The sequence below is a fragment of the Aethalodelphis obliquidens genome, unplaced genomic scaffold (assembly GCF_003676395.1).
Source record: "Aethalodelphis obliquidens isolate GAN/ISIS:26980383/991018 unplaced genomic scaffold, ASM367639v1 scaffold49, whole genome shotgun sequence".
Taxonomy (NCBI): Eukaryota; Metazoa; Chordata; class Mammalia; order Artiodactyla; family Delphinidae; genus Aethalodelphis; species Aethalodelphis obliquidens.
In genome coordinates, this window is record NW_020837993.1 from 8,174,837 (window position 1) to 8,197,575 (window position 22,739).

General features: G+C 41.1%; 1 protein-coding gene and 1 long non-coding RNA gene across 3 annotated transcripts in view; one reads left to right on the forward strand and one right to left on the reverse strand.

The window, feature by feature from the left end:
- Positions 1-22,739, reverse strand: part of LOC113607645 (uncharacterized) — a 26,629-nt gene continuing 3,890 nt past the window's right edge. The window contains exons 2-4 of one of the 2 annotated variants that reach the window (XR_003428013.1): positions 2,048-2,238; positions 1,789-1,897; positions 1-140 (exon numbers count right to left, since the gene is read on the reverse strand). This is a non-coding gene — a long non-coding RNA (uncharacterized LOC113607645). Of the gene's footprint in view, positions 141-1,788; positions 2,239-22,739 lie in introns of both variants that reach the window. The other variant, XR_003428012.1, reaches the window with a different exon arrangement.
- The window catches only part of NR2F2 (nuclear receptor subfamily 2 group F member 2), a 13,988-nt gene continuing 12,905 nt past the window's right edge, over positions 21,657-22,739 (forward strand). The window contains exon 1 of the mRNA XM_027083175.1: positions 21,657-22,273. Coding sequence (XP_026938976.1) covers positions 22,231-22,273 — 43 coding nt within the window. The 5' untranslated portion in view covers positions 21,657-22,230. The remainder of the gene's footprint in view (positions 22,274-22,739) is intronic.

A 22,739-nucleotide genomic window follows, 5' to 3' on the forward strand; every position in this document is an offset into this window, starting at 1 on the left:
AGTGAGAGGCTCGCGTACAGAAAAAAAAGTGTTAGTACTTTACACCCACAACAACCACGGATCCTATTACCTACCGGTGGCCCCTGCGCTCACAGACCGCCTCTTCCTCCGCTTCTAATAGGTAATTGCTGCAGGGGTACCTATGGAACATATACAAAGGAGGAAACACGGGTGAATTTTCTTCCTTGAGCTCCACTGTATTAATAGAAGGAGGAAAATACGGAACGTGTTTGAATTAGCCTGGACGGAAGTTCAAAGGGAATTCCATGTAAAAGATATCTCGGAAAGATTTCACATACAGAAACTGAACCAAGGGGGGCATTATGTTGCTATGCACTTAAATCAAGACCTACCCTGATGTCAGCGCTTCATTTGGGGTGTTAATGGAAAGGTACACAGATGTGGAAACTTCCACGCTGTGGATGATGTTTAAAACATTTAAATTGTTTATCATGTCTTTTTGAATGAGTCTGACGATGGCTGGGGAATCTACAAAAGTTTAAACATGAAGATCTGACTAAGGAACGCTAGCATTCTTGGGTTAAGAGACTTTTCATGCTAAAAATAGACAGTGTCACCTCTCAGATTGGGGCAGGCAAACTAAGCTGTATCCTTGCTCTTTTTCTGAGCTGAGACTAAACTTCGTAGTGTGATTTTTCTGGTCTTCCAAGCTAAACTGAGACATAACAGATTAGCATCAATAAAGACACTGGTGACAATGATGATCATTCCTAGAAAAATTGGGGGCAAAATAACCACCCCGATGATGACCTGAGATTGAATGTGGACAACTTCGTTTTTATAATAGTATTGAAAATCTGTTAGCATTGGAAATCATAGCATTGATTATATTATCTGTCTGCATCTAGTGTCTAGAACACTATGGAAACTCACTCATCCATATACTCAATTTACTAGCCCTAAATATATTCCAGGCACAGTGCTAGTCTCTGGAGACACAGATACAAACGAGAGACTGTCCTTGTCCTTAGGGACCCTGTCTTGATTTATTTTCATTGTATAATAAATAGTGTATGCTATGTATCTGTCACTCGTCTAAGTGCTTTACATATATTAACTCATTTAATCATCAAAACAACCATAGGTATAGTTATATTATTCTCCCCCATTTTACAGATGAGGAAACTGAGGTACTAAATCAGCAGGCCCAAGGCCACACACCTGGTATGTCAGCAGACCCAGGATTTAAATCCAGGCAAATCTAGTTTCCAGAAACCTTACTATTAATGGTTGCTTAGGAGCTAATTAAAGAAATAAAGCTTTAACTATTTTCAGCGTAACTACTAGTGACATCAAAGAGCCTAGAAACCCCAGAAATCCTGGCTTCTGCAATATTCAGATCAATGATTGGGCAAAACTGTAAGAGACATGCTAATGCAATTTGTAAAGGAACAAAAGATGAGAGAGATAGACTCTAAAAGCCACCAAAAGCCAAAACAAAATGCAGTTTAATGGGGATAAACATGAGACGTTCTTAAATGCAATAAATCCCCCATACAAGCCGTAGATGACTGAAGTCTGACTCCACAGTATGGGGGCTCCTCCCTGACCAGGGCTCTGATTAAAGTCACGTGACCTGATAGATAGCACTGGTCACGAGACTTCTGAATATTTTATTTTTTTCTGGATTCTTCTTAAGAGACTCTGGCAAACTAAGGCCAACTCAGGAAGACAAAACTTCTGCGTCCGTGTCATATGGGGCACTGGGGAACTTAGCCAATAAAACAAAAGCAGTGGCTTGAAGGGGTGGGGGAGAATGAAAGTTACCTTCAAGGTTTTGAAAGTCTGCCATATGATGTAGGGATGAGGTGTTTCAACTCTGTTGCTTCTGAGGACAGACTCCAACTCTGTAGAAAGATGCTCCAGGGACACCGTTCTGGTTCCCACAGAAGGAACAAAACTTTCTAAAAAAAAGCTCCCAATAGTGGTAGCCTGGGGGAAAGGGAACCCTATCCCTCCCATCTCTTAGGTGGCTGGCCAGGGCTAACTGGCAACCTTCACCCAGACCTTCACATATTTACATTACCTGCCTTGAATTTACAACTCTTGAAAATGCTGAATCGGTGTCTGCCTGACCGTCTGCCCATTTCCAGACCTCTGGCTTCAGTGGGAAGTTGGACCAGTGTCCTCCAAGCTTCCTTCCAAGGGAGCCGTTCCTGACTTCTTGATTCCATTATGGAGCCTTGAATTCCACAATGTTTTAGAAACCGGTTATCCCTGTTATATAGATGAAGAAATATCAGAGGGCTTAGTAACCAGCAGAGTGAGAGGCAGATAACATCTCCCCCTCACACATAGATTCCTGCTCACACTTGAATAGCTACTTCTACACAACCAACCTTAGCATTGTTACAGAGCAACTTAGCCCTAACCTTATTCTAGAAAATTGGTCTGGTCCCCAGTGGCCACTATATCATTTAGCTGAGAGCTTACTATCATTTCTAAGTTAATTTGTGAGTTAATTGTAAATGTCAGGAAGCTCTGACACTGCCAAAAATGGTAAATTATTGAGATAGACCAGGGTCAGAAGAATCCAAAATTGAATAAATTTGGTTGTTGATCAGTTTTTATCGAAAAAATATGTTGACATCCAAGGGGACCGGAATGCCCTCAGATATGAGTTGCCTCAGAAGACAGCCCTCCATAAAGTGGACCCTGGATTACGGGGTAAAAAATGTTTTCCAAAACAAAACAAAATGTTTTCCGATCCTAAGATTCCCATAATACTCCACAATCACAATGCCAATCATGTTTTCATCTAAATGACTATCCAACCTATAGAACTTTAAAAAGAGCTCAGTCCCTACCTCTGGATACATCCAGTTTGATGGTCTAAATGTGGTATCGAAAGTGGTTAAATTCTAAACCTCTGAACACGTGCATTACGGCCACTGGTAAAATAATGACTCGTCTTTTCCACACCACTGGGTTTGGCAGGTCTGTGCTTCAGGAATAGATATGCCTCCCATTCTTCTTGCCTTCAGACCTCTGTGGTTCCTTTTCCCCCGGCAAGGTCAAGCCCTTAACATCAGGATTATGTTGAAAGAAAGACGAATATTTTCCCCAAACTTCTGGAATTATCAGGATTATATAAAGTGGGGGCTGGCCTCCTTAGTAAAGGGAGAAAACGAAATCTCATTCCCAAATGATTCTGACCTGTATTGGCCTCCAAGTTTTGGCCAAATGATGCCTCTTTTTTGCCCACATGGCTGTATTTACCATAATCTGTGTCTCTCCATTCTCAGCAGTACAGTCCTCATGGTAATGATGCCACTAACTCCCATTTGTTACGGATTAATCCACAGCATATTGGAAAACGGAGTTAAAGTGGAATGCAATGGTAATTAAGCAAAAGATGTCAGAGAGCCTTTACTTTTAACTTCTTTTGCAAAAATCATTTTTGAGGAGTGGCAAACTGAAAAACCACATCCTGACACAGCATCCACAGTCAATTAGCCCCTTCCCTGAGTGAGAAAATGCACGCTTTCCTTGCAGAGGATCTGTGTTAAACATCTTACCTGGAAGACAACATTCAGTTCCCCATTCATTGACATTTTAAGGCAAGTAACAACAGGGTTTTTCTAGCTGCTTTTCTCTACCCTCAGACAGACAGGTCAAAAGAGAAGGCAATGTTAGGCTGAAATTTCTGTAATTTACAATCTCCAGCTTGTGGGCCAGAGCCAAAGGGCTCTTGGCTACAAAGTGTAAACAGAGCATTGTTGCCTCTTAATCTGGGTAATTGGTCCCAAATGCTGTTGCCACTTTTCAGATCAGATGCTTTACATACTTTTTAAAGAACCTGGAACTTTTCTCCTTTGGCAGAGAAAAGTTTGGTGCATTAACTCCGTCTTTTCATCAGCACTAAGACTCCTATAAACAGCCATGTGATTTCATTTGGGGGCCTATAAACACAGGAGACTGGGGGCCCGCTTGGAGAGTTCCAGTCCATGTTTGAATGTTCATCCATCTATCGTTTGCTCCCCCATCCAAGCCAACTTCAGAGTGTTTACTTAACATACATAGCTTCTGCAAAAGTTGAGCAGACAGGCCACCTCCTAGAGGGTGCCCCCAGTTATCAGAAGCCAGGTTATGTCCCATTCCAGCAGAACGTGTTCTTATCAGTACATGCCTTAAGTGTGATGCACCGCAGTAAATTTGGCCTAAAACCAGTTGTTCTGTGACATCATCTTCTGGGAGAAGTCCTGGGGATGCTGTGGGAGAGAAGACAGTGTATGGTGTTCTGGGAGGAGACGAGGCTTGGGACGATGCAGGGGGACCACAGGCTGCATGACCCTGGGCAGGTAACACAACCTCCCTGAGCCTCGGTTTTCATATCTACAAAATGGAGCTAATAATATAAACTTCACAAACTCATCATGAGAATTAAATGAGAAAGTGAATATAAAGGTTATGGGGGCATTCCACATACTATTATGAGGTAAACTAATTTTAAAGCCATATGGCTTAAAAAATACTTTACATCATAATAGTATATATATATTAATAATTGTATAGTATAAATATATTACTATCATATAGTAATATATGTAATAGTATATATTATATATATATTTATATATATGTATGTGTATGTATATATATATATAATATATATATGCCTATCTTTCTGCTTCAACCTACACGAGGCAGGGAACATATTTTTGTTTTCCTGTGACATCTCTGATTTAGGCTTCAGTATTCCAAGAAAATATAGCTTTCATTACTGGTCTTGCAAGAAAATGACAAAATCTGAGTTCCCTTAATTTGTTTTTCTCTTAGACCTTCCTCTTTACCTATTTCCAATCTCCCTGGTGACATTTGTAGGCCTTCATTTTCCTTCTAAATATTTCTAGAGTGCTATTGAGTTCTATATTAACTATTGCTTCTCCAAGTTTCCCTTATTTAGTTCTTCTGATCTTTCCTCCCAAGTCAATCTCTCACCCTGTCATTTTTGTACTTTTTTTCTTTGAATTCCAGTCCATTTATCTCTATCTCTTTGGCATTAAGGTATTCTACATATGTAGCATTCCAAGTAGACACTCAGCAAAGACTTCAGGGAGATTTGGGACTTCGACTCCCTTCCTACTTCTGGGTTAAGAAGATTAGACAAGAATGAGCTTTCTCGACCTTGGTTTCTGCCATTACATTTACTTCTGTTCTCAGCAGTTAAAAATGGGAAAATACTTCTCCTATGTATAGTCTGTAGCAGTTTGTTTTCCAAACAACATTGCAATTATATTTTCTCTAGGGAGGCAGTATAGCATTGTGCTTAAGTACAGAGATTCCAGAACCAGGCATCCTGGCGTTCAAATCCCTTTTAGGAGCAGTGTAACCTTGGGCAAGTTATGTAATTTCCCTGTGCCTAGTCTTTCTTATCTGCAAAATGGAGATAATTGTGTTTGTTTGGTACTGTTATGGTCAACTAAGTTGAGTTAATACATGCAAAGTACTTAAAATTGTGCCTGGTTACAGTAAGCACTCAAGAAATGTTGGTTACGGACATTTCATTTAGATTCTCCTTTTTTAAAAAATCGTATGCGTATTTGTCAGTTTCCCCTCTGGTCTCTCATATGTGGTCACATTTCCATATATATCATTGAAAATGGGCTTCATATACTGTTCTTCCCTACTTCAGAATGTTACAGGAAATACGAAATAAAATAGGACAAAACAGCAATTCCCAAAACATCTAGCTCTCTTCCCCAGCCCATCATCTCTTCATCATTAGCTAAAGTGGGATGAAAGTTTTATTATGAACCCAAAACACAACTGTAGTTTACCCCAAAGTGAGTGACTCTGGGTTAGCTTTAGGAAAATCTGGTTTGAATTTTAGGTGAACCTCCTTTTTACTCTCAAATGCCGAAAGAGGATTTACAGTTTCAGGTGGATACCAAATGAAATTTGGTAAGTTCATCTGAGTTTTACTTTGGGTTTGTCATTTGAATGAACTCAAATTTCATGCAGCCTTAATCCTTATATTTATGGTTTTCCTGCCATTTTCACCTCAGTTGATAAAAAACATTTTTAAATAAAAATTGAGACATGCTGTTCAATATTTCAGCAAATTGCAATATTTTAGAGCATATACATTTCTTTGTCTCAATAAAATACAACTATGAGGAAAATACAGTTTTGGTAATATATGCTTTAATGAGTCATGTTATTTTTGCAAATATTCTCCTTTACTTCATACTGTGTTTATTAGCCACAAAATTCCAAGTTGACCAGACATTAATTAACAAGATTATCTATTTCTGTCAACATTTAAAGATCTGCAGCTGCATCAATTTTTAATCCCTGGCTCAGGTAAACCATGACTTTAAAATCAAATTTGTATAATATAAGCTTTCTCCAGTTTTACATTTCTTCCCCCCCAGAAGTCAGAAGCCCAGACTTTAGCTAATTTCCTCAAATTATATGCTAGAGGTTTGAGGAGATTTAAGGATAGATCTTTTATGTCAAAATGGTAGGTTCACAGTTTGTGACTGATGATCTTGGACATATAAATGATATATGCCCATTAAATAAAGAGGCCTTTGGGATGAGAAGATTAGGCAAAAGTGAGTTTAGGGAAATTTCCAAATCCTACATTTGCAGAGATATGGGCAACATGCTTACAGTTTCTGTTTTATTATAAGGCAAAATAATCTTAAATAACTTATATATTGAGACTAATATATCAATGAGATTAAAAAGATTATTTGCCTAGAAGTGCATTTTTCACTCCAATAGTTAACTAGAAGCTTTGCAGTTACATTACTTTGAATACCTACTTTTCTTAATGGAACTAAACAAAGTTACCCTGGGATTTAAAAAAAAAAAAAAATTCTCTTAAGAAATGTGCATTAGATAAAATTTCTCCCAAATACTACTGACACTTTTTCATAAATTAACCACACTTTATATTATTTAAAAAATTAAAACCTGAAAACACACACAAAAAATGTCACACGTTTTTTCTTCTAATCTGTAGTCCCCAAATGACTGGTAATAAAAATAAACTTTACAACATCTTTGAGAATACCAAAGAACCCCAGTCAAGATTATTTTGGCTAGAAAAGAAAGCAATTTTTATATTCAAAAATTTGGCCTTCGGACATATATACGCTACCAAATGTAAAATAGATAGCTAGTGGGAAGCAGCCACATAGCACAGGGAAATCAGCTCGGTGCTTTGTGACCACCTAGAGGGGTGGGATAGGGAGGGTGGAGGGAGGGAGATGCAAGAGGGAAGAGATATGGGGATGTATGTATATGTATAACTGATTCACTTTGTTATAACACAAAAACTAACACAACACTGTAAACCAATTATACTCCAATAAAGATGTTAAAAAAATTTTTTTTTGGCCTTCCTTAGTCAATTCCCAAAAGGGAAAAAATCAGCTAATCTTAGAAAGGTGGTAAATTTAAGTGATTCTGTAATCCAAGTTAGTCCTCAATCATGTTTTGAAATATGATGAAACAGTAAGGACCGGGAAAAGACATAGAAAGTTTCAAAAGTAACTCCAAATAGAAACACCGAGCATTTCTTTAAGAGGCTTTTGGCTTCTAAATTAGAGGATGAATAGCGTCTAACTGGAAAATAGCAGCAAGTTTGTGCTAGCGTGCCCGCTTCATGGTATTCATGGCAACCAAAAAAGAAGAAAAATACTCTTAACGTATTCTATTACCGGATCATTTAAATCAGCATGAAACATATTTTTGTCGGTCACGTATTCCAGGTATCACCCTAGACAGCAAGTCAGCTAAACATGGACACATCCATACACAGGTTCTGACACTCATACAACAAACAACTGGGCATGCACGTACACTGGCATACGCATGCGCACACACAAACATATACGTCCGAAACCTGCCCAGGCTTCCCTCTGGGTCCTTGAAAACTCTGGCATATTGTAAACCCAGGAAAGAATTTTAATCTACATGGTTTGAAAATAGGAGCCTTTTAAATATGCTGCATACAATTTGTGATGGTCATCTCTAAGATGCTGCTCCATTATCCTTTTCCATTTGGAATGAATGAGGCTAATTAATTTCAGGCCATACTTGATGAGGTCAGCACCATACGAGGGGTGCGTGCTAGACATTGCTAATCTCTTTCAGCTGAGAGTGATGAATTAAAGATGAAGCATGCCTTTGCAGGCCTAATTTAGAATGTATATCAAAAAACCTATAGCCAATAATACTATACCCTACAACAAAGAAAAACTGGTTCACTCAAACTCCCTGAGTTGTGTTGATTTTAAAGACATTTTCAGTCCTCTTTCGAATTCCATCTGTGGATGGGTGAACCATATCAAGAAAATCAAGCCATCTCTCACACATAGCCATGTGGACAAAAAGTGGGATTAAAGGAAAGAAAGAAAGAAAACAGAAACAAAATACAACAATCAGTGTTTGATCCCTTATGTATTAAAATTCCACCTACACATTAGACGTTTTTTTTTTTTTTTCTAGAGCTACCAGACTGACAAAGATCCCAAATTAGCAATACCTGTATTCAAGCAATGACCACCCAGCTCTGCTGAGACATTTCAAAGCAACATGCTAAATGAGGCAGCCTGTTGTTTTTAAAGCAGGTATCTTAATGAAGCTTATTAGGTTTTTCCATGTCTCTATTTTGAAAGCCAATAGAGATTGACCAGGTAGATAATGTGATACCTTTTATAAAGCCAAGAAAGAAATTGTAATACTGATGCCTCCAGGCCAAAATGTTCTTATGAAGTTAATGCTAAGCCAACTTCCGAGTTGTGAAAATGGAGATACTCGCTGATCTAAACTCTAAAGAGAAGAAGGAATTAGTCTAAATTTCTCAAAGGTAACTACTCCAAGTCCCTAAGGGTGGCAAGAAAGGTGTTTCAGCCCAGAGAGTAGAGAATACACCTTGAAAAAAGTATTTCAACATACCTAGCAAGAGAAATCCTGACATTCTAATGAGTGGGCATTTCCAACTGGTGGCCACAATAACTCCTGCCTCTGTATCTCGGTAGCCTTCACTAGAAAAAAGCTGCTTCGAATTAGGTCCAATCTACATGCTGAATCAATCTTTCATCCCTTTGATTGCTTCTGAAAATATTTATATTTCTTAATAATGCACATTTTGTCTTGCAACTTCTGATTAAACCCAGACGGGGTTTCCCAAAGCAGCCAATGTATGTGGAAGGGTGATTTGGGACAGGAAAAGGAAGATAAAAAACACAGGTTTTTCCTATTGGGGAACCATTAGAGAATATAAATCTAGCAATTTTGGTTATGTAAGCATAAGAGGAGGGTTGTAATAAATACAGATTGGAATATTACAGTGACCTAATGGAGATTACAGAATATTTTTATTATTGTATGATTCTTCATTGCAGCTTAAACTCTTCGGCTGGTTAGCTTAACAGATTTTATGAAAAATTATTGTGGGAGAGATTTAGGAAGATTTCATATTACAACCAATAATAACCCACACAAATTATCATATCAAAATAATTAGAGCAGCAAAACAGTTATAATAGGGACACGACAAGATCATCTAAAATTTTTTTTTTTTTTTTTTGATGAATAAGGAGCATAGTTTGGAAGATATTGGGGGAGGGAGGGTGGATTCCTGGTTTGGGGCCCAAGAGAAAAGGGGTCTAATTTCAACCCTGTCACCAATCAGCTGGGAGAACTTACAGAAGTCACCCAACCTCTCCAGACCTCAGGTTTTTCTTCTTGCTTTTATCTGGGAAATAAGGGAGGTAAAGTTCTCCTTGTAAGTTTTAAATTCTATGGTTTTGTAAAGCATTATCCTTGTCCTTAAGCATTCCGTGTTCTCTGAAAGCAGAGAGGAAGAAAAGAGACTTTGTCCAGTGCTGTGTCCCCAATGCCAGTCTCTGAGAGATGGCAGTCACAACTTCTCAAAGTACCTCATTTGTCACTTGTCCCTGCTCGCCTCCTCAGACATGGCTGTCACTTTTCTGTTCCTTACGTCTTCTCTCTTAGAGACCATGACAAAAGGAAGCAGCCAAAAGCAATGCCCGTAGTTTCATTTGACCCAACCACCCATTTTAGAGATGAAGAAAATAAAGGCCAAAGAAGTGAAGGTCACATACTTAGTAACTGGTAAAGCTAGAATTTAAATCCAGGTCTGTTTCCAAACCAGGATCTATTCTGCTATGACACACTGCCTCAGAGTCTGAGGGGTTTTTATATTCCACAAATAAGTGGGTTTCTTGTGACCACTCAGTGCAGTTGAAGACTCCTTGCAATTGGAAACGGGAACATAGGATAGGGAAGTGGCTTTGAATGTAGACTTCCTGGATTTGAATAACATGTCACCAACTTACTAGCAATGTGAGTTTCAGGCAAGTCCCTAACCTCCATAAGCCTTGGTTTGCTTTTTATTTTTCTCTTGGATAATGGAAAATAACACCAACATCTACCTCAGAGTTGTATAAGAGATTAAATAAAATACATGTGCATGTTTACCATAGTTCTGGTATATAGTCAATGTTGGCTGATGTTAGTATCACCACCCTTTTCTTCTTCATTTACATAGAGAAAAACCCTGAAAGGATCCTAGGAAACCTAGGTATGAATTCTGACTGTGCTCCTATTAGTTCCATGGCCTCAGATAAGTCTTTGAGCCTCAGTTTACTCATCAGCAAAATGGGAATTTAAAATATCAACCTTGCAGGATTTTAGTAAAAACCAAATGAGTTATGCATGTGCGAATAACTTTCATAAATAGGTAGAGTCCTATAAAAATACAAGGGTTGATGGTTTTATTAAAACATTATTATTCCTAGGTCAGAAAGCCTCTGGATGCTTAGAGCTGGTTAACAGATGATAAAAGAGATAACGCCACTGATTTGTTTCTCAAATAATTCTCCTTAGAAATGAGATACATGCAACACCATGTAATCATAAAAGAATAAATGCGTTTCCTCAGTTATCACTGTTATCCATTTAATCCTATTCTACTGCTCTCTACCTATACTTGCAATTCTCTCATAATTTTATCTTACCAGGGAATTAGAAGATGGTTAGGTTACAGGAACAGGGTTTAGAACAGGAAAACAGTACTCTCTTCTTTGCCTTCCAAGTAATTAGAGAAAGAAATATCTCAAAGTAAAGAAAACACACTTTATGAAATATTCAATGACAGCTTCCAAGAAGTCTTCATACCTTGTTAAAATACTGTCATACTTTGCCATTGACCAGCTGTCCATTGCACGTGAACTTAAAAATATATACATTATTGAGATACAACTTTTTTTAAGCTAAAGAAGCATCATGGAATGGGAATTGTTTTCTGAGTAGGATTAGTAAAGAGTTGGGGCCTAAAGGTGTATGTCTATTTTAAAAAGAAATTTTCTGATTGCAGATAACTTCTCAATTTGATTTAGTGTCGAACGATAGTGATGGGGTTGATAAGTGAGCATTCATCGGTAATTCATCTTGTGCTGGTAGAAATTTACAGCAAAGCAGTGCTTTCCCAACAGTGACAAGCCCTATTAATCTTCTTCAGACACATTTCAATAGGTGTTCCCATCTGTGGCCAGCATCTAAACATTCTGGCATCACTGGCGACTTGAAGACACCTTCATTTCAAGTTACACTCGTGAAAATGTGATACTAGATTGTACTCTATTTTTTAACCTAATTCTCTCTCCTCATTCAATTAGCCTTTCTTGCCTAGATTTTCTGCTCATGTGTAACATCATTTCCCAGGGAGAGCTCTCAAAGATTTGGTTTCTCAGAGATGCACAATCTCCCCCAAGGTTAACAACTAACAACTTTTTTACAAATTAAAATTGCATAGATTCCTGTTCTGGCAGTCACTGGCCTCAGATTGCATATGTCCTTAGAAAGTAGAACCTGCTCAAATACAGCATTGAGAGGCCTGAGGAAAAGAGGAAGGCTAGAAATTCCATTGTGTTCATATTCGGAATGCAATTTGTTATACTGAACTGTGATGCTTAATTTCAGTGCAGGGGAATGCCGGGAAAAGGAGAAGCAATTAGGAAAACCGAAAAAAAAATGAAACATCAGCCAAGTGTTCAAAACAGCCACATGTACTCAACATAGTCAGTCTATAGGATAAAACCCCTCTCCTGTTCTTTGCATCTGCTGGAGGACCTCCAGTTAAGAAAGAAATACAATAAGTACTTTAGGGATAGCTTATTTCACTTAAATTGCCTTTACCTACAAGCAACATGCTCTATCTGGCTGCAAGGTTAGTCTAGGTGAAAAATCTGGAGGGGGTGTTTGATTTTGGATTGCACCTAAGTGCTTTTTTGTGCCATTTCATCCTCATAATGGATTTGGTCTTGCAAGGTGGATTTGAACAGCATTTTTCTTGTTCACTTTAGAAATCATTCAAAAGAGAAAACTGGCTTACACATTCTTAGTTTAGAAAGGTTAGATCTACCTGCATCATGAATGGATATTTTTAACTTTACTGAACTTTTTTGTTTGCACGTGATCTGACATGTATGTGTGTTACTAGTATGTGTGTATGTATATATGCATATGTATGTGTATGTATATGTGTATATATATATGTAATAAAGATATTCATTCTCAGAAAGATCTCCCGCCTTCACACAAACTATTTTTCACAATAATCATCTGAGTTTTTTACAGATCTCAAAAACCTTATTGTAGGTGGCAAGTTTAAATGTGCCATATTAATAACTTGTTACCCAAGACAAATTAAGTCCTTATATGTCAAAAGCACTTGGCACTGTATTATCTACAAGACAAGTATTTATTGAATAAATGTTGAATCCAATTTCATTTTAATGTGACTGACTGTATGTTTCAGCCTCTTAGAGATAAAAACACTCAGACCCATAACTGTGTTGCAACATTACACCTAACTTGTCTATTTCTATTATTGTCTCCTAACTTAGAATATGGAAAGAAGCGTTATTTTGTTTTGTTTTTTGGGGGGTTTTTGGTTGTTGTTCTGAAGAGCAAGGGAAGAGATAGAAAAACGGCTGGCATTCAGCCTAAAGAGAAATCATTGAAACAAATTAATCCTATGCCGTTTAAATTGACGTGGTAATCCATCATCAGAGAAGGCAAACTCTGAAAGCAATCTAGAATCTGCCCTGCTCTTTCACTAGCCCTGGAGGCACAAAGATGGATAGTAAAGGAAAGGGGGGGGAATCATAAAAGTTAGCGATGCCTTAGAAAATAATAAAATTGGTTATATCAGCTTTCACTGTCATGCCTCTGAAAACCTTCTTTGGAAAGGAGAGGTTAACTTTCAACAGTTGCTTTCCAAACTTTACCTCAAAGTGGTAGGTCATCTGCAGTTGAGCTCAGAGAATCTGCCTCCTTCTTGAGGCTGCCAGGCTATGGACTAGAGTCTAACCACTGCAGGACCCACAGTTACACAGAAACTTTCCTTATAAGTGGTAAGGGTGGGGGTTAGGATTGGGGTTTCTTTGGGGTTTTGTTGTTGTTTTGTTTTTTGGTGGCGGAGAGTGGGAGGGAGTCTTTTCTTCTTTTTTCTCCTATAATTATCTTGTTTTGCACCCAATGAAAAAGCATGTTATTGTAATTTTTAAAGTAAAACTTCTGTAACATTCCTAAAAACGGAGGCAAGCCATCATGCCCTGTCACTTATCTGTGTTTTTTTTCATTCTGGAGGCTTATTTTTCAAATTTTCTTCGCTTCAAAAAGCCTGTGATATGTTGTTAAAACTTGCTCAAAATTCAAAAATCATACGAAACTGAAGTGTCCCATCTTGGTAGATAAGATGAAAAAAGCCTTGTAAAGAGCTCCATTGTAAAAACAATGATTCTGTATTTCCAACACACTGAAGCTTAAGGTTTTTGTTTTCGATTTTGTTTTCCTCTTTAGCTTGTATATGTAGTGATGTTTTATTTTTTGTTATTAGGGTTTTTTTGGGGGGTAGTGCAGAAACTCACCTCTTTACTATTGTCTGGACATAGAAATTTGAACACAGAAGTGAATGTTATTTTCCAATTTAATAATGCATTGAGCTATAAAGGCAAGACAATTTGAAAATATTTTTTAATCTCAAAATCTGCTAACAATAGACAGTACGTGAAGACAAAAACCCAGATACCTTAGTGCCAAAGGCAAGAAGGCAGAAGCACACGAATATAAACCATACCCAATACTGCCCTATTTAAATTTATCTAGGATAGAGTTTCTTCTAGTTTATTAAAACTTTACATGTTCCTGAAACTTCAGAGTAAACATCACACTTTTTCTCTATAATTAGAATTTTATTCACTTTTTTTTTAAAGGGGATGAGTAATTCTTGCATATGGACTAACACTTTTTTTAAAAGTATTTAAGCATAAAAGACAAATTAGAGGCATTTCCCTGCTAAACAAGAAGAGAACAAAAGGCTCGTATATAAAATATTCATCCACAGCCATGCCAGTTGCAATTTTAAGAGTTGTTCGGAAAGAATAGATTCAGGTGTTTGTAAGTGTGTTTGTTTTTAATGGAACCTGGGAAATTTAAATAGTAGCTCTTCATTAACTGAACATTCAATTGCACTTTCTGAGAAAGATCTGATGCCTTTGAATTTGTTTTCAATGTATAAACAATGACTTCAGCACAATAGTATATGATTTTAAAACCTATTAAATTAATCAAAATCATATGAAAAAAGTCAATGAGTAACTAAGCATAATTATTGAAGACTATAAAGAAAAACATTGTTTAATATTTTTTAAACCCCATCCCCCCTCGCTTAAATTTCACTTCTTTCTATTTGGATGGCAATATGGCAACAAAGTATATGCAAAATAAAAAATTCCACCATAACTTTTGGAGTCAGTAAATACATTATTAACATGCATTCTGCAAGAAATAGGGTTGCCTAAATTTTTAACTTCTCCCTGACATGCGATGTAATGTGGTCCTGTCAATATATACCCAATGTGACATTTATCACTGAAGTCAATATTTTCTTCCTTCTACATTTTCACTTTTGTTTTAAACTATTTTAAGTGATATCATCTCAGTCAATTTACCTCAGTCAAGCACATTGTACTCCCTTTGATAAGGTTGATTAATTTATTATAAATTGTAATGTAGGGATAGGAAAGGTACCTTTCTGTGTCCTGTATTCAAAATAAAAAAGATCAGTGTAAATTTTATTTAAACATTACACTTTGTAAAGCCTCAAGTTGATACTTCCTATGGTCAAAAAAACTGAATATTATGTTAGCCTCCTCTCACTTTTGCACAGAAGTCCTTTATTTTTAATGTGTATGTTCAACATTTCAAGAAACCATCCATTTAAGAAGAGAAGTGCAGTTGATAGTTAATTAATTATGTTTTCTAAATTCATACATTATGTTTTTCTATTATGGCAGTATATCTGTCTTTGTCCATTTACTTACTTCTCTAATTATATGCTTTATATTGAAACTGGGGTTTTTCTAAAAACCAACAGAATGGAAATTAGCCCTTGTTTTCTCCTTCTGAAATTCACCTTGAGTTTGTGGCTAAAGAAAATTAAGCAAGATAAATCCCCTTTGTTGTTCTGTTTGTATTTTCTTTAAGTACACTGATGCAGCTAATTAACAACATAAATTTACCTGGATATTTGCCTTACTAACTAACACCTGCACATTTAAATGACTGGCACTTGATACCATTTGATTAATGCCTTTTTTGACATACCAAAAATGAACTGTCATTTTAAAGGTTTCATTACCAGTCTCCTAAGAGAAAAAAATACAGAATCAGACCACCTTTCCTCACCCTGTCCACTTCTAAATAAGAACTGATGTCCACATGGCTTTAGATATCTTTAAAACTTTCTCAGCTGGAGTTGCCTTGCAATATAATATTAAAAGCATATACAGCCCACATCAGACTTAGTTAAATGGGCAACAAATCCCTTATGCTAGCATCTATAGCTAGAGCCTATTCTCTTTTAATTCTTCAATTCATTGAAAAGTAAAATAAACAGAGTAGCATATTGTTGAATTTTAAAATAAATGTATTAGGCAAAAGATGTTCACCTCTTGTTTAAATGCCCTGCCAAAGCTACCAAACTGAAAACTGACGTTTTTACCTTGAAGTATCTTTCCATGATTCTGCAAGGCACAACAGCTTTACCATTACTAAGTTGCTTCAGCTTGTATTTCAACAATAGAGGTTCCAAGGAACTCATTCAAAACTCTTTTTTGCACTGTTTTCTGCCAGACCCTCAGCATGTACACATGAGTGACAGCCTCTGTCTAGTGCTTGAGTATATAAACCTTTAATCTATCATGAAACTTCTACCACCATAAGAATATATACACACCCATGTGCATATACCTTCATTCACATAACTATTATATAACTACTCATTAAAAATGCCACCAGGTGTGAAAACAGCAGAATGGATTTTCCTAATCTCATCTAGATTTCATGGCTATAATTTGGCTACTGACAAGATTCTAAATTAGCTTTTACTTAAATGAAAGAAGGTAAAACGTATATTAGGATTTGTATTTTTTTAAAAACCTCTCCCACAATAATTAATTGTTGCATATATGTTAGAATTATTTTTCAAGTGAACTGGGTGGTCAGTTAAATAGAAGAAAATATTTCACTACATTGTGTTTTCTTATTCCCTAAAGTCCATCTCCGTGGAGTGAGCTGCCTTGATGGATGAAACTGTTGTCTCTCAGAATGGAAACCCGCTTTCGTAGGAAGGGTGGGGGTGGGGGAGGACCAGTGAAAGACAGAGCTCTAAAATCCTTGCAACTAGAGTGAATTTACCTCCCCTCTCTCCCCCTTCTTCCCTTTCACCCTTCCTTCCTTTTTTGCTACAGCCCCTTTGGTACATTAGTGTAGTTAACCTTCGCTCTGGCCGAGACCAAGAAGGGTTAATGGAGACCCGGCTTCTGACAGCCTCCAGGTCAGCGATGCTCTCGAGCTTCCATCGCAGGAATTAGAGGATTACCGAGGAATGAATTCGAGGCACCAATCGCCTCACACCTGAACACATCACTCCAAGCCACTGGGATTCATACTTAAAAAAAAAAAAAAAATTCTCCCTTCTGAAAAACGGTTAATTAGATCTGCAGTTATATTTCCTGTTGCACCGAGGAGCCAAGTAGGGCAGCCTGAACTGAATTCCTCAATCTGCCAAGGAAATCGAGCAATTTGGGGAGAGGGAAAATAAATAAATAAATAAATAAATAAATAAATAAATAAATAAATAAATAATAAAGCCAGCAAGCTATCGGTTTCTTCAGCAAGGGCAGATTTTTAGGAAAAGGTTAAGAGCGAGAAAGGGAAGAAGAAACGAAAAAAATTCTTCCCTTTCCTCACCTTCGGTCTCCCCTTTTCCCCCCGAAATTAGTGCCTTCTTGATTATTTGCAGCTGTTTCGAACCTCAAGGTTTGTTCACAGCAGCGACCGATGCCTCCCGCTTCCAGAAGTGAAAAGCCATTTTCGCGCCAGGACTTTGCTGCTTGAGTTTGGGGAGAAGGTTTTCTTCTCCTTCCTAGCAAACTCCACCCAAAGCCTTGCTAACTTCAGCGAGCCCCGCAAGCCTTTGCGCCCTCGCACTTTAGGCTTCTGCACCCAGCCTTGGGGCCACAGAACCATTTCCCTCGCTGGACTGTCGCTTGAGACCCCCAAAAGCTGATTTCCCGCCCTGGAGAGGACGGGGACATCCAGGGGGCGTCGTTGGTGTGTGTCACCCTACCTCTGCCTTCCTGCTCCCCCTCAGACTTCCTCCCACCTGCCTAGGAGCCCCGAACCTGGAATCCACTTGCCCTGCGGTCCGCAGCGGGTTCCGCCACCCGGCGGCCGCCCTTGACACTGGGTGGGTGGGATGGAGAGGCAGCCCGCTGGGCTGGGCTGGGCCGCTGCGTCCTCTCTGGAACACTAGGGGAGACGAGGGGGCAGAGGTGCATCCGGGAGAAAGTTCGGGGATGCTGCGTGGCGCGCCGGGGGAAAATGCAACCCGTTTGGGCCACGTCGTTACTCCGGGAAGCTGCCTGGAGAGCCCGCGCTGTGCGGGAACCTGCCAGCATCTCCACGCCGGGCCTGCGATCCCCTTCCGTGGCCACCTGACCACTGGCACTCGCGACGTAGAGCCCCGTGGCGCCCAAGCGCTCTGCCCCGCGGCGGCCCGCGCAGCTCTCACCCAGCGCCAGCCCAGCCGCGCCGGGACGCGGCGGACTCCCTGCCGCTGGCTGCGCCCTCGCGTCTCCCGTCGAGGAGGGAGGGACACAGGCTTGCCCCCGGATGCTCTCTGGCGGTGGTCGGGTCGCCCCCCTCGAGGCTCGCTCCCCCCTCTCAGCTTCGCCAAATCCCTGAAAGCCCCGGCCCCCTTCGTCACCCCGGGGGCTTCTAATCACTCCGTATCGATTTCCCTAACTCTTTTCATCCAGTTGAAGACACATCTTAAAACACTCCAGCCCGGAGTGTGCTCTGGGCTTTATCCACACTAATAAAATGATTTACCCTTCTCTCTGCGCTCTCCTCACTGAGGAAAATCGTTCGAGCCCCGGCTATTTGTGTGTGATCAGTAAATATTTAGTGCGGTGACATCCTCAGCTAGGCTTCTGATCGATTCGGGGCCCACCGGGAGGTGCGCACGGTCAGGGCGGGGCCGCGCCGAGCCCGCCGAGGGGGCTCCTCCCGCCCTCGCCGCTGGCCGCTGATTTACGGCCTCTGCAACCAGCAAAGGGGGGCGAAAGCGCGCCGGGAAAATTGGCTTTTCAACCTTTTCACTTTTGACATTCAGCTGCCTCCCCAGGCTCTAATTCTCGCCCTACTCCCCCCTCCTCACCCCAACCAAGGGCGCCCAGTGCGCCCTGCGCGCCCTTCCTGCGGCAGCGCGCTGCGCTCGCGCCCCCGAGGCCCGGGGACCACCTAGCACAAGCCTACGCCTTGACACGGGGAGGCCCAGTCCCCTGCCCTGGGAGTCGTCGCCTTCGGGGCGAAATGCACTCTGCCCGCCCACACCTCAGAGGGTGGAGGGGTTGTGGAGAAGCCGAGAGCTGCGGTGGCCCGGACGGGGAGCCACTGTCCTCGCTACCTTTTCTCCGACCCTCAGTCTTTTCCCCACTTCTGTGGCTGGTCCTCGACGCCCCTCGGGCCGGATGGCGTCGGGCGGGAACTTTACTTTCCTCGCAGAGACGCTCCCGTTTCCTTAGAAGCGGAAAAAGCGCTTAGCTTGGAGGAGTTGGAAGGGGGCCTCCTACCCTGATCTTGGCTGCCAGAGGGTTGCGGCCGCGGCAGTGAGAGTGTCCTCACCCCCACTGGCCTCCCCGCGGCGCACACTCCTTCCTTATTTCAGGGCCGCGCCCTGAATCTAGACACCAGGCAATGGGCCGACCTGGAGTAAGGCATGACACGCTCTCGCCCCCTCCTACAGACCCACCACCTCGGGCCGCTGCCTTGTCAGAGGAGGAAGATGTGAAAGATACTAACCCCCTGGGCTCCACCGCTCTGCAGTCGGGGGCACGGGCCTGAAAAACTCCAACACTGTTGCCCACCTGTTAGCGGCCCTGATCCCCTCTCACCTGAGGCCGAGGCTTCTGCAATTCCCCCCGGGTCCAGGGAGGGAGGTGAGCCACATCGCTGGTTCACGCACCCCTCCCCAGCGCTAGCACCCTCTCCTTTGTCGCACACGTGATTTTCTAAACCACTTTATCTGCAGACTATATCTTTATACTAATGCATACTTAATTGGTCCGTCTTGACTGTCCATATAAAACAATTTAATTAGGGTGCTTTCTTGCTTTGGAAAGCAAAGAAAAAAATCTGCCCAGTGCTTATTGTATTTAGCACCAATACAGGCAGAAAATGTAGCACAAGTTTTTGGTTGAAAGAGCACCTCTGTGCCCATTGAAGGGCGTTGATCCGAAAAGACAGAAAGGACAAGTAAAATCGATTTGAAGCGACCCTCTCTGTCCCTTTCACACCATTCAGAAACTCCATTCCTTCTAAGACAAAGACCAGAGCCTTGGGAATTCTCAGGGAAAAAGAGGACTCCAGTCCCACAAGCCTAGGGCACTTTTTAAAAACCTTCAATATTGCACTTAAAACCCGCTCTCGGTTCTGTGCCCCCTCCATGCGGGTTTCACTGGCACCCTCTCCAAAGCGTCAGGCGGCGTGGCTGACAAGCCCCCACTCCTCTGCGGGCTCGGCCTTCTGGCCAGGCCGGACCAGGCTTTTAGGGTTAGTGCAGCCCTCACCTTTGACCCCCAAGATCGAAGTGGCTGCCACACTGCAGAGTGCAAAGCTACAACCCAGGCCAGAGTTAAAACAAAACAGCAAAATATTTCTCTACTCCCAAACCCAGGGAAACCAGTTCTGGTTCAGCCGCCTGAGCCACCTTACCCAGTAATACCTCACTCAACTTTTTTTTTCTTCTTCTTTTGCAATGAACTGCCCTAGCCCCCTCTAAAGCAGGGAACTTGGGTTGTCAGGGCTGCATCGCTGGGTAGCGGTGAGTTGTCCTCCATTAGGAACCCAAACACCAGGTTATCCGACAGGCGCCCTGGCTGGGGAAGGCAGTCATCGATCAGACCTGGCAGGAAAGGGAGGAGGGAGAGGAGGAGAGAGGAGGACGAGGGGAGGGGAGGAAACAGGCTGAGCTGTGATCACCTTCACCTGCCCTGAGCCCGGCCCCCCTGTTCAACTATCCCTCGACCTTCTGCTGGGGTTAAAGGGGGCGGGGGTGAAAGGGAGGGGGGCATCCCCAGTTACACAAGTGGCCTCCTTCTATAAGAGAATGAGTTCATCACCTCCCCAGAGAAGCCTCACCATCCATCCACTCGTATAACTGATGAGACAAACCACAAGGAAAAACTTCTGTAGCCCATATTTATGGTATTAATGAATAGTTAAAAAAAGATTTACACTTCTTATGATCAATATTCTGAGTTATTTCCCTCAAAGTATATAATTACAGTGTCTTCAGAGTTTTCATCATTGTTTGAGGTGGCAAAACTATTTGTAATTTTCATTAGCCAGTAAACATGTAATTAACATTCAGCACTGTGTTTAACTTAATTCCTGTTTAAGACAAGGACAAGAAGCAGCCGAAGAGGGTTAGTTCCATTTGTCAAGTCTGACATACATCTTACCATAACAGTTTCCTAAAATAAAAGATCCGTGTTTCCCCATTATTCTTCTCTTAAAACAAAACAAAAAAATTCCATTAGTTAAAACGGTATTAAACTGCGAGGGGAAGCATAGTTTATTCTCAAATTTTGCTAGTTACTGTATTCCTGCTTCCTTTATTCATTTTGGGAGGTGGATGTAGAGAGGGGGTGAATTAAGCATGCATTATCTGAAGACAGAAAGTGGGGAAACCCCTCCCCCCAAAGAAATAGGTTTCCTCTTCAGGAAAGTTCTAGAAGGGGAACTGGGAAGGGGGGACATGAATCTGCAGGGGAGAAGGAAAAATCACTTGGGGGGGGGTTGAGTTAAAAGTAGAAAATGAGGATTTCAACGGATTCCTAGGAAAGATGTTGCCCTCCTGTTTCAAGTTCTATCTTTGATCTAGGGTGAGGGGAGCCTGTCTGCCAGTCTGCGAGGCTGCTGCTTTTTTCCCCTCCTCTCCCACCTCTGTTTTTTTCCAACTTGCTTTAGGATTAGCCTCCATCCCTCTCGACCCCAAACAGTGGAATTTGGCTGTGCCTTGGGTCGTCTTTGCTCTGCAATATCGCCTATAGTTGTTGGCGGTTTTCTGCTGAGGCTGAGCCGTTAGCTCCAGCCTCCGACTAAACTCATTAAGTTGGGAGATTTTTTTCAATTGGACGGGTGTTTTTAAAGTCTCGTCTTTCCAGCCCCAAACAAGGTGTAACAACGCACTCTTCCTTCTAAGGAATGAGATGAGAGACAAGGATCACTCCAGACATCTCCTACCTACGGTTTGGGGTTTTTTTTCTTAAAGGCGAGGCTTGCATTCCTCAGCAGCTATGTACAAAGCTCCCTGAAACCTCGTCTCTCTAAAGTTACTGTGCAGGGCTTTCCAAGGCTGAGAGCGCCTAATACATGGGGAAGCACTTCCCTGAGGTGGAAGATCTCTCCCTTCACCTTTCCTCTTTTTCCCTGCAGGCTAGTGCCTACTTTTTATCAGTTTGCACAATCGCTTAGATAAACACCGAGGAGGAGATTCTCTTTAATTATCAAAGACACATCTTTTCAGGGGGCCAACAAAGCATTTATTTCACCCGCCAAACTAAAGGAGAGTTATTCCAGTTTAGAAGGAAGATGCAAGCGGTTTGGGACCTTGAACAAGGCAAATATGGTTTTGGTATGTTTACTTACAGTATTTTTTTCTCTCTCTCTCTCTCCTTTCTCACTTTCCTCCTTGTGCTGTGTGGGGTTGGGGATGACTTGGGGATTTTCAAAAAATCGGATTGCTAACGTGTATGAAATGCCTAGGACTGTGGTTTAAGGTGTTCGGGGAAGGGGGGACAGTCAATTCAATGCCTTGCCATATTTTATTACATGTGTGCGGTAGGAGAGGTGGTGGGGGGCGGGGAGAAGGGGAAAATACAATTGCGAAGCTGCCAAAATATGATTAAACCGAAGCGTAAAGACTGCGGTGCCTCCCATCTCCTCAAACTCATTTCCTTCGCTAGAGCAAACTAAAAACCAGTCCTATAAGCGTGTTTTTCCAAGCAATAGACGACTCGGTTTTCTAGCAAAGGAGCTGCTAGGCTCGCACTAAGCGTCAGAATTTACTGTTCGATCTGCCTCTGCGCTGTATTTTGCAA